The sequence below is a fragment of the Ceratosolen solmsi genome, unplaced genomic scaffold (assembly GCF_000503995.2).
Source record: "Ceratosolen solmsi marchali unplaced genomic scaffold, CerSol_1.0 scaffold35, whole genome shotgun sequence".
Lineage (NCBI taxonomy): Eukaryota > Metazoa > Arthropoda > Insecta > Hymenoptera > Agaonidae > Ceratosolen > Ceratosolen solmsi.
The window spans coordinates 788,599-799,838 of NW_011948423.1; the positions used below are offsets into that span (position 1 = coordinate 788,599).

Genomic DNA, 11,240 nt, shown 5'->3' on the forward strand with positions numbered 1-11,240 from the left:
TCGTGTAGAATTATCAATGGTATCAAAATTAAAAGATATTCAACCAATCGGATTCAAATAGTTTAGTGAAATGTCATTGCTTACCTTATTAATTTTGTTCTAAGCAGTTGATTTTCCCTGATTATCCGGATATTATTTTTTTCGATATTGCAAATTATACTTTACATATATGCTTGCCTATAACCATGCATATATATATATATATATATATTTATTTATTTATTTATTTATGTGCAAGTGTATGTATGTATGTGTGTGTGTGTGTATGTGCGTGCGTGCGTGCGTGCGTGTATTTATATGTGTGTTCATATATATATATATATATATATATATATATATATATATATATATATAGGAGCGTGTGCGTGTATGCGCCGAGCGTATGCGTTTATGCGCCACTATTCGATTGTTACTCGATATATCGAGAACTAAATGTAATCAAAACGAACTTTGGACTTTAGACTTTGTCGTACGACTGCTCAAATAATCTCGTGACTCTTGTTCGTGCATATGTAGCCGAAGCTATTTTCCCTCACTCTTTGTGATCAGTGCCGTAGTTGCCATTGGAAAAACCCTCGCCATACATTATTAAAAAAGTAGAATAAATTAATTTGGAGCTAAAAAAAGTGCTTGAAAAATATTTGTAGAATATTAAAATAATTGGGAATATACTGAAATAATCATAATAATTATAATGATTATTAGTTAATTAGTAAAAATTAATAATGCTCTTATTGCGTAATTAGGTTAATAACAATAAGAATAGATTATTAAGAAATCTCTTAATTTTGTTATTTCAAATGACCAATATACAATTTATTGGAACGTATTGGATTAAATAATAGAATAATAATATAACGTTGTCTTTCATTATATTATTACTTGTAATTGATTCAAAATATTATTATCAAAAGTATTAATTGTAAATAAAAATTCATTACAAAATTGACTAATATTGAATAGAATAAATTAAATGCATTTAATTGTAAATTATGTATATTATTATATTCATCCCTACTTTTTACACGTTTCAAAACATATTCTAGTTATATATACAATTTACAGTTAAAATAATCCAATAATAGAATAATATTAATAGATAAAAATAATTTAATTACAGCATATATATTTTTATATGTAAATAGTTACTTAGCAGTTACTTATTTATATTAGTATATATATATTTGAACTAACCTAATCTTTAAATATTTTATATACATTTAAATAAAGGGAATTGTTTGCATACTATTAACTTTTATTATTCATATAAATTTTTATAAATGTAGCGCTTCCTTATTTCACTCCTCATAATTACTATTGTTGTAAAATTTCAGGGCATTATTAAAACAAGTTTAAAACAAAAGAATAGAAGTCGCAAATAAAGCTTTTAAAAATATGCTATCATCTTTATAGATATTCGATAATTTTATTTGCACTTTATGAAGATCAATGGTATCATTAAAAAAAAAAAAAAAATCTCTAATGAGATAAAAATTTGTCATTAGACAGGTTTGAAGTATTATTGAATTTTAAGTTTTATTTCGATATAATGCACGCATTAATATATATAAAATTTCCAATTTACATAATTTCATAATATATTTTAGAAAATAAATATTTACAAATAAACATTTTTTAATGTTATTTTATGTTACGAAGGCACTTTAAATTAATGATATTTATAACACTTATATTATATATTTATAAATGATTTCAATAGTAAGATTACATACAATTAAGATACTCGCCTATTAAGATACATATACATTTAAGATGTACAATTAAAACAATGAAAAGGTATAAAAGATTCAATTGGAAAAGCCTCTTTAGTAGAAAAATTTGACTATATTTAGTAAGAATGAAGTAGAATAAGCAATGTAAATAAATTAATTAAATTTTATAGACATCATGTATATATATATATATATATATATATTTTTGTTTTTGTTTTTATATATATACGCGCGCGTGTATGTTTACTTGTGTAGAGTTTATACATATGCAGAGAATTATATTTTCTGGAGGCATTTTTTAATTTTATAACCTTTTATAACCTTTTTTTTTAAAAATTTTGTAACCTTAATTTTCAGATAAGTATTAAAAAAATAATAATACGGAAAGATATAACATAGTGAAATCTGTCACGCCAGCCTTTTTGTCTAGAAACGAGGACGCCAACATAATATACATGCATCAATTGTTTTCTAAAAAATTAAAAAAAGAAGTATGTATATGTATATTTGGAGTATTATAATTTATAACCAAATTATAAGTTAGGAGAAATATAATTAAAATTATACAAGTGCAAGGGAGTTTATTGGTAAGATTCTTTCTATGATATCTTTGCTCTACGTTATAGCAGAAGATGTAGGTAAAAACGAATAAAATATGTTTCCTAAAATAAATATTGAAATAACATTTAGTAATAAAGTCATTGAGACTTGATTTTTATATATTTTCATAAATGCTTAGATAATTAAAATTCAAATATCTTCTTCAGCTTTAGGCATTGAACAATGAAATTTTTGTATGTATTACGTTACGTAAGAGTATTAAAAATGTTATTAAAAATTGAAAATAATACTATAACGTATGTCTTTGAACTTAATAATTGAAAAATTATATAAGAACTTTGACGATAAGTTTGTTTAAAAATTGTTTGATTTTCTTTTAAATTTAATAAGATAATAATATAAAATAAATTATAGTTATAAATAGTATAATACATATTATAAGATAAATTCTTAACATTAAGATAATTAAAATTAAAAGATAAAATTATTAAAAATACATTTTATAATTTTTAATAAATTGAAGATAATTTAAATAATGATAAAATTATATATTATTTATAATTCTTCGTTGCAATTAAGCAAGCGTATTGCAAATTTTTAATAAATAAAACACGTAGCTTCTATTGTACTTTGGAATTATTTTTCAATCAAATGATTCTTCAAATCAATACTTACTGATTAAATGATTTCTTTCTTTGCGTAATTTCATAAGATTGTCGGTGATTAATGTATTAGCGTACCTAGAATAACAGCATAGATTAAACGATTAATCATCAAGTTAAAAATCATGATATCGCAATTAGAATTATTTGCTATCAATTGTTGTAGCTTATTTAAAATGAGAAAAAAAATAGGTTAAGAATCATATTATATGTTAGCATTTTAACTTATTTTAATTGTAATTTTGTAGCACTTCATGCGGAATATGTATATTTCAAATGCAAAAAGTATAATGAATTAAATTAAGGTTTATGTTAATTTGAATAAAAATTAATTTTCTTTTTCTTTTTCTTTATCATATAAAACAATATATAAACAAAAATTTTGATAAATTTTTTCCTTTCGATAGGCTGGATAATCATTGTACTGAAAATCAAAAATATACCTGGGAAAATCTTACGATTAGAATGATAAGAGCAGCTCGCAAAATTTCATCATAATGGCATTAAACACGAACACAAATTTATACTGAAACGGGGTGGGGTGGGGGTGATGATGAATATTTTATGAACTATATTAATTTATGTAATTTATAATAATTTTTATTATTGTGCCTATATTGTTAGCTAAGAAAGAAAGTAGTGCAGTGCGTAATATAGACATTTTATAAGAAAAAATCATTATTACGAAAAACAGATTTTTTATTTTTCATATTATACAGGCTTAGCAATAATGTAATGTAGTTAATTTTTTAAAACATGTTTGTAAATGGAATAGTCAAATGATAATTAGTCAATAGCAGAAAATGTCTTACAAAATTTAAATACGTCAATAGCCACAATTTTATCTACATTTATTTATTACATACAGTGCTTGGTAATTACATCAATTTGATATAATTTAATTTTCAATTGTATGAAATTATATAATTTTCTCATATATCGTTCTATTATTTCTTTAATATAACATATTATTGTATAATTAGTATTATTATATAAATTAAACAAATATATAAAATTCATACAAAAGATTACAATTTCGTCTTTTTTTAAAAGGAACACGTTTTATTTTTCTCTTAATTCTGCAGTTTTTTTTTTTTTTTGGATTACACATACATATTTGTTAAAAAATACTGTTAATAATTATATTTGTACTCTTTATATGATTCTTATTATTACCAGTCTACATATATATATATATATATATATATATATATAACATATTAATCAATCATGAGTCGAGACACATTGAATTTTTTCATATTTCAATGACGAACGCATTGGCTTGGGTGAAAGTGATTAAAATGATATTTAATTCCTTACATATAGCAATAAGGTGTGTATACATATATATATATATATATATATATATGTGTGTGTGTGTGTGCGTGTGTGCGCGTGTGTTAAAATATATGTGTATATATATGTAAAAGAAAATAAGCAACAAAACGTAGCGTACTATTCAAACGTAAAAGCATCTATGATAGACAAAGTTATAAAGTGACACATAGACTAATAATATCATACTATATCGTTATTTGCTCAAGTTTCATGATAATGATAATATTACAAATACATTGCCGCTATTAGCTTATTTGCAAGCATCATAACACATTAGGAGTAGCTAAATTGCTGATTAGAATGCGCTAGTCGGTTATAGACGAGTCAAAAGGCAGTGTAAAGGAACTTCCAGTCTTACTTATTTGACTTTTTTCGAATGTTTCTTGCTCGTAGCCTTCTCCTTTGTTGGCGCTACGGACAGGTTATTGACTTTGTCGCTAATGAGAGCAATATACTGCGTCATATGAAGAAAGCTCACCACGTTACTCAAATACGTCTTCAGATTGTCCTTGTTGAGAGTGCGCAACTGAAGGGCGACGTGCATGTAAACGCGCCTGGTCGCTTTGTTAGACAGACGTCCGACCGTTTGGAGCGTATGGAGGAGCTTGTCTTCCTCCATCGAGACTGATTCTGAAATGTAATAATTGCGCGTTGGTAAGACTACGGAGCTTAACTTACAGCGCAGAGTGTAACCGATCATTTTAAAAACAAAAAAGTTAACGAGGCTTGGAAATTCGATCGCGCCACTACTGACCGTCGAAGTATAATTTCCGCTCATATGAAATATCAAATGAGATTTTCATGGTTAAACGGAGTTTGTGAGTTTGGGGAATCGTGAATTATTGTCCGATGTGTCCGTAGTCGGTGTGCTATAAAAATTCCGTATCACGTGTTGGTTGCAAGCGAAGCATTTAGAAATTTACGTTTTCCTTTATTAGCATTCTGAAAATGTGGAAAAGAAAAACCTCGCGCAGTTGAGCAATTGCCGGACAACTGCATAGTAAGCTAAATAGTGAGTATAATGAACCTGGGAATTCCTCGTTGCCGATTGGGGGAAAGTACTTGTCAATCAACATTTCGACCACGATAGCTGTACAGTCGAGGCCATGAACCGCCGCAATGCCATAATTCGTGCTGAGTATTTGATTCATTTTGTTCCAGCTCATATCCTTGATGGTTGCAGCTTGAGTGGTGACTAGTTCGTTTGCGTAAACGAACGTCGATGCAGCCGTGTGCACAGCCAACATGTACGCATTTTCCAAAATCTGAAGAATTTAAAGTTTTTGTAATGTTAAGGAGGGCTGTAATGTTAGAGGGAGAAGACGTCGCACTCAAGATGTTTCATTTACTTAATACTTGAGAAAGGATTTTATAATAGAGTAGCGATAAATTAGCACTAGACTCGAAAAATTCAGCTACTTGTAAAGATAATAGAAGCTACGTTACGATAGAAGTTCGATTATTTTAAGAATCATTTTATTGAATTTCTCTTTATAAAAATCTCATAGTGAATTAGGCATTTTTATTATTTTCCGTCGAGATTAATCTTAAACGTACGTATTATGAACTTTTTTTTTTTTTTTTTTTTTTTTTTTTTAAAAAAAATTAAAACATTAAAACAATATCTTTCATCGAGGGAAAACTCTATGTTCATAAATTAAAAATCTTAATAGACTTAATACAAATCTTAATGTAATCGAGTTAATAATGTTGGCCTGTAATACAACAACGTGCGCACGTTGATAGAATAACGCAAGTGATTTTAATTATAGTGCACGGACACGATCAATTTTTTTGCAAGCGTTAAATTATTCAATTCAGTGGACTGAGATTACGTTCGGAGAAATGCAATCGAAGTTAATAAAGAGTACTAGCAGTGATATAATTACAAGCTTTCGAGTGCATGTGCACCGAATTGCACCGCATTCGATAGATTTAGCGTAATGAGGAATGCGTATAATCTGATATGCCAATATGAAAAAGTTTTTTAACTTTTATCTACGTCATCTTATATTCCACGTATTCCACCCCTATCGGCACCTCCCCCCCCCCCCCCCCCCCCCCCCCCCCCCCCCCCCCCTCCCGTCACCCCATTGCGTAATCTATCGATGCCGAACCGAATATTTTTACCCTGACTTTCTTCTGCATTTTTGGCTTTTTCAAATGCAACCAGAAAAAAGGCCATTTCTAGGAGAGCGGGCAATCGGAAAGAGAGCATGCGCCCCACATCCCCATCTTCACCCATCCCCGCTCTTCAACGTCCAAACAGAGAAAACAATCAGGAGGCAGTAAAGAAAGGCATACGTGCGGATTCGACAAACGGAACGAGCGAAGGGGACAAGGAAAAAAGGTGCTCTTTTATACGTGCTTGAGCCTACCAATTCCGGTTTCTGCTTGACAATCGGCATCTTCTTCTCGATGTGGTCCAGACCGCGGCAGAGCGTGTGGTCGACAAAGTGGATCGGCATCTCGAGTTTCTTGGCGTAGGGGGCGGCCTGCCTCGTTGCCGAGGTGAGCGACGACTCTGCCGTCGAGAGGGCCCACTTGACCAGCTGGTGCGAGTCTTTGAATCGCGTGTACGTCGAGGAGGACTTGTTCAGGGCGAGTTCGACCAGCGGTAGCTCCAGCATCCGGTGCATGACCTCGAGTTGCGGCAGTTGGGCTGGTTGCGTCGTCATTTTAACGACGGCTTTGGCTGCTGCTTCGTGATATATGGAATTGAAAGCCAACGAGAGATCTTTATGGTTTCGGTTTACTTCACAGACGGAGAAAGCACTGACACACGCTGCACTTTCACCGGCATACAGATTAATCGTCGCTTTTTAAACTGCTTTACCGATAATATATTTTTTTTTATTCTCCAATGCTTCGCTGCTTTTATTTCGTTAACTTCGAAAGACTTTAATCTACTATGGTTTCGGCTTTATTATTTTCTTATCGTGCTTAATGTACTTTGTCAAATTCATTAGCACTCCCATCGGTTTTATCCGTATATCTATAATAAATCTATAATTTAATGTATTTTATTATCGCGATGTCAATAGTAAGCAAAGGCCTACGTATTAAAGTTAATGTTAGGGAGGATGAGAGGGTGGTGATTATTAATACGACATTTAATAGAATTTCAATAATATTATCGGAGAGGCTGTAGGATGAGCATTATCAATTTTCAATTAGTATGTATTAAGTCTATTATTTGAAATAATATTGGCTTTTATTTCCTTTATATTTAATTTTCTCGACTAATTAATTGATCGTTTTAATATTGTTGGCAAGGTTATGTATCTATTATAGAAGAATAATTTAATACTGGAATTGTAATAATCGTCAGCCTCTAATCACTCGAGTTGAAGAATTTTTATATTTTTATTTGTAATCACTTTGATAATTTTAATGCAAGGTAAGTGGGTATGAGCAATAAATAATCATCGGAGTCGTTGCTTGCACAGACTGATATGTCTAGTATTATGGAAAAAAAGTAATTTAAATAGAAGTATGTGATACGTTATTGCACATATTTATAACAATTGTGAAAATTATACGTTTTTTTTTGTTTTTGTTTTTTTTTTCTTCCGAAACATCAATGTACAAAATGATAAATAATAATTTTAACTCGGGGCTGTTTGAATAAATGATGAATCGATGAAATCCGAATGAATAGTAGGAGAGCGAAGGTTCAATGGAATTCAGAGAAGGTTACGACCAATCATTAAAGAATGAACGCCAACCTATGACTACGAATATGGACATTGAATGGCTTTTGTAGTCTGTCTTTGTTTCTTTTTTCTTTTTTTCTTCTTTTTTTTTCCTTTTTTCTTTTTAAACTTGCGCCTAGCACGCTCTCATTTCTCAAATAAAATTTCTTTTGTAGCCGATTACCGATTTTATCGTGAATGTGCATTATTTGAATTATGCTTAAATAATTGAAAAATGGAGAAAATAAATAAAATATGATGATAGTGAGATGGAAATATCGTTAAAGCGTAAAAATAGAAGAAGTACATTTTATCTCATAGGATGTAGCTACAGAAGATAGCATTGGTTGTTTGACAAAGTAAATATTGTTTTATCTCACTGTTAAACGAACGAATAATATCTCATTTAACCAACGTATTTCGTAATTTTAGTAGTATTTCAAATTATACTGTTAGAGTATAAACTAATTATAGTTGAATGTATTACAGTTATTGAGTAAATAAGCTTTCGATATGATAACCTTATATGTAAAGTATAAGCTTGTATTGTTATTAGCCATCATAATCTAAGCTTCGTTGTAATTTATTTTATATAAAATGTTTTTTTACAGTTACTTGCATTTTTAATAAAATCCAACGTCTAAAAGTAAAATTCTATTAAATGTGGATTAATAAGTTTCTTGGATGCCTGTTTAGTAGTTATGGAGTTGTTTTTAAATATCATTAATATTAAGCAGAAGTTTTATGGAAGTTTTACGACGTAATTTTATATTTTACATAAGACTTACTTCATTATTATTATTATTATTATTATTATTATTGGAACGATAGTTGCTTAGGCATAAATACATGGCACTTTACGTAATTATGAAGAAAGAAAAATTAGCTTATATATATATATATATATATATATATATTATATTTTTTCTCTTTTTTCCTAAGACGTTAAAGCTCGATGAGAGGACATTTGAATTTCAACTCGTCTTAACGTCAATGTAAAAATGATAGTTTAAAAGTTAAATTATGCAAAGTCAGTCGTCAACAGATGCGCGATTTTTTCAAGTCTATGCTTGACCTTGTACTGAATTAGCTTACCCGACACTTTTTATTAGAAGCGAATTTGATTATGAATTATGAGCGATTCGACTATCGCACAAGGTACTTTAATATCAAGAATTTAAAACTATTTTGCCGCATTAGTCGACAACAGAAGCCGTCTATACCATAAATTTAACGAAACAAGTCCATTTGCCCTGGAGTTACGCATGTATAACCGACAATAAACTATTCAATTCGATACACAATTTATCACATAGATTTGAATGACGAATCGTCATTAGATCAGCCGTTATAAAGTAAATTATACATATGTTTATATTATGATTGTTGGATAGAGGTGGTTAATGTATAGGTGATTAAGGTTTTTGTAACCGTAAAAACTATTGCCTAGGATTACCAAGCTTTCGACTATCATATTATTTATGCATTTAAACCTCGAGATGAACAATACGCTTATTCCACCAAGTTAGTAAACTGTATTTCTGGCCCTGCTCCCCAGCCCCGGATATAAACTCTAACAATCACCGACAATTCCAATTAATCTATCTATCCCTCCTCATAAGCATTTAAAAACAATTGAATTTAATAATCACGAGTATGCATCCGACACTTGCGTTTAAATATATACTCACAAAGATCGCTCACTAGACGTAAGCGTCGCGTCGTCTCGTTGCTTCCTCAGCGCGTCTATTTCTTCAGACTATTCGTCTCACATACGGCGACGTGCATCCAGCGTGAAACACACTAAGCGATCGCACTGGGTAAACACTTATAAGCGAGGCGAAAGCGGTGCCACCGGGCCGACAAAAGACAAGGATGGAGCGCGAGCGACGGAAAACAGCCGGCCGAAGAGCGGCGGCGGCGGCCGCGGCGGCGGCGGCAGGGAGGGACAAGAGACAGAGACAGAGAGAGAGAGAGAGAGAGAGAGAGAGAGTGAAACCAAAGCACGGCGTTTGGTCGTACGAGGCGAAAGTCCAGAGAGGATTTCTTGAGTTCTATGGACGGGAAGATCTTGGTCTCCTCTACGTGTATTCGTCCGGGCGTTTGGTCGTACGAGGCGAAAGTCCAGAGAGGATTTCTTGAGTTCTATGGACGGGAAGATCTTGGTCTCCTCTACGTGTATTCGTCCGGGAGCTTTTGATTCGCTGCTGGGGGATCGATGTGCAGCGGTGGCTTTTTCCGGTTTCGCCGTCATTTCATAGGCGGCAACTCTTTCTCACTTCTGCTTTTTGTTCAAATTGAATGACATTGATGAAGAAGTCGTCGGTGTAAGTTTTCGATCAATCGATTCATGTAAGAACATTGGTGCGGTGTTACGTTAGCTGCAATGTGGAAAAGGCGAGCGCCTCGATCTTTCGCTTTATATGGCTATTTAGAGGTGAATAACTGGATTTAGCTTGGGGTAGTGTGTAAGTCACGTGACTCGTCTTTACAAAAAGAAAACAAAAGAAAAGGAAAAAGAAAAAGTAAACATTCCTCAGCGGACAAACGAGATTCGTATATTATAAACGTAATGAATTATTTTATTATTTTTCAATCGCATTAGTAGGTGAAACTGTTTAAACTCGAGTTCTCTCTGTTTCTATAAATATTCACGCTTCCCCAAAGTGTAGGATGAAAGGTAAATTTCAACGGTTATTGCATTTACAAAATATATCAAAGTTTTGAAACATATTATAACTCAATGTTTTAAGAAACTTTGTAATGAAACTTGTAACGCATTACCGTCTATTCGCTTTTTATTAGATTATCGACATAATCTTTTCTTTCTATTATTCTATTTTTTTTATGGCGCGTTGTTTGTTATGTAGCGTATGAAATTATCAAGTTACACTGATATTCATAGACGTAGGCAAACTAATTAACAACAATTGCTTATAATATACGATTATTATTAATGCTGATTCTTGCTTTTACGAATTTCAAACATCGGTGAGTTTACAAACGTAGTAATTAACTATTCGAGTAAATATATAATCGCATTTTATTAATCTCATTCATAATAAAAGCCTCTAATGCACATCATAATAAATGTACGCGCTTGTAATCTAATGTAGCGTTCATAAAAATTATCAATCATTTAATTACTACCAATCTGTTTATTTATTTCGTTGTATTGTCAATTAACATTAATTGTTAATATTAATATTAATTCAATAAAGATAAGAAATGTTAATCAATTATTTTCTAAA

General features: G+C 30.9%; 2 protein-coding genes across 2 annotated transcripts in view; both read right to left on the minus strand.

Moving 5' to 3' along the window:
- The window catches only part of LOC105362101 (lipid storage droplets surface-binding protein 2-like), a 6,040-nt gene extending 5,851 nt beyond the window's left edge, over positions 1-189 (minus strand). The window contains exon 1 of the mRNA XM_011499450.1: positions 85-189. The gene's annotated coding sequence lies outside the window, so the exon portion shown is untranslated. The remainder of the gene's footprint in view (positions 1-84) is intronic.
- Positions 190-4,365: 4,176 nt separating this feature from the next.
- On the minus strand, positions 4,366-7,048 carry LOC105362102 (lipid storage droplets surface-binding protein 2-like). Its single transcript, XM_011499451.1, has 3 exons — positions 6,673-7,048; positions 5,322-5,559; positions 4,366-4,924 (listed from the first exon to the last, which is right to left on the minus strand). Exons 1-3 carry the CDS (start codon positions 6,970-6,972, stop codon positions 4,653-4,655), a joined length of 810 nt encoding a protein of 269 aa, XP_011497753.1. The 5' UTR covers positions 6,973-7,048; the 3' UTR covers positions 4,366-4,652.
- Between the last annotated feature and the right edge of the window lie 4,192 nt (positions 7,049-11,240).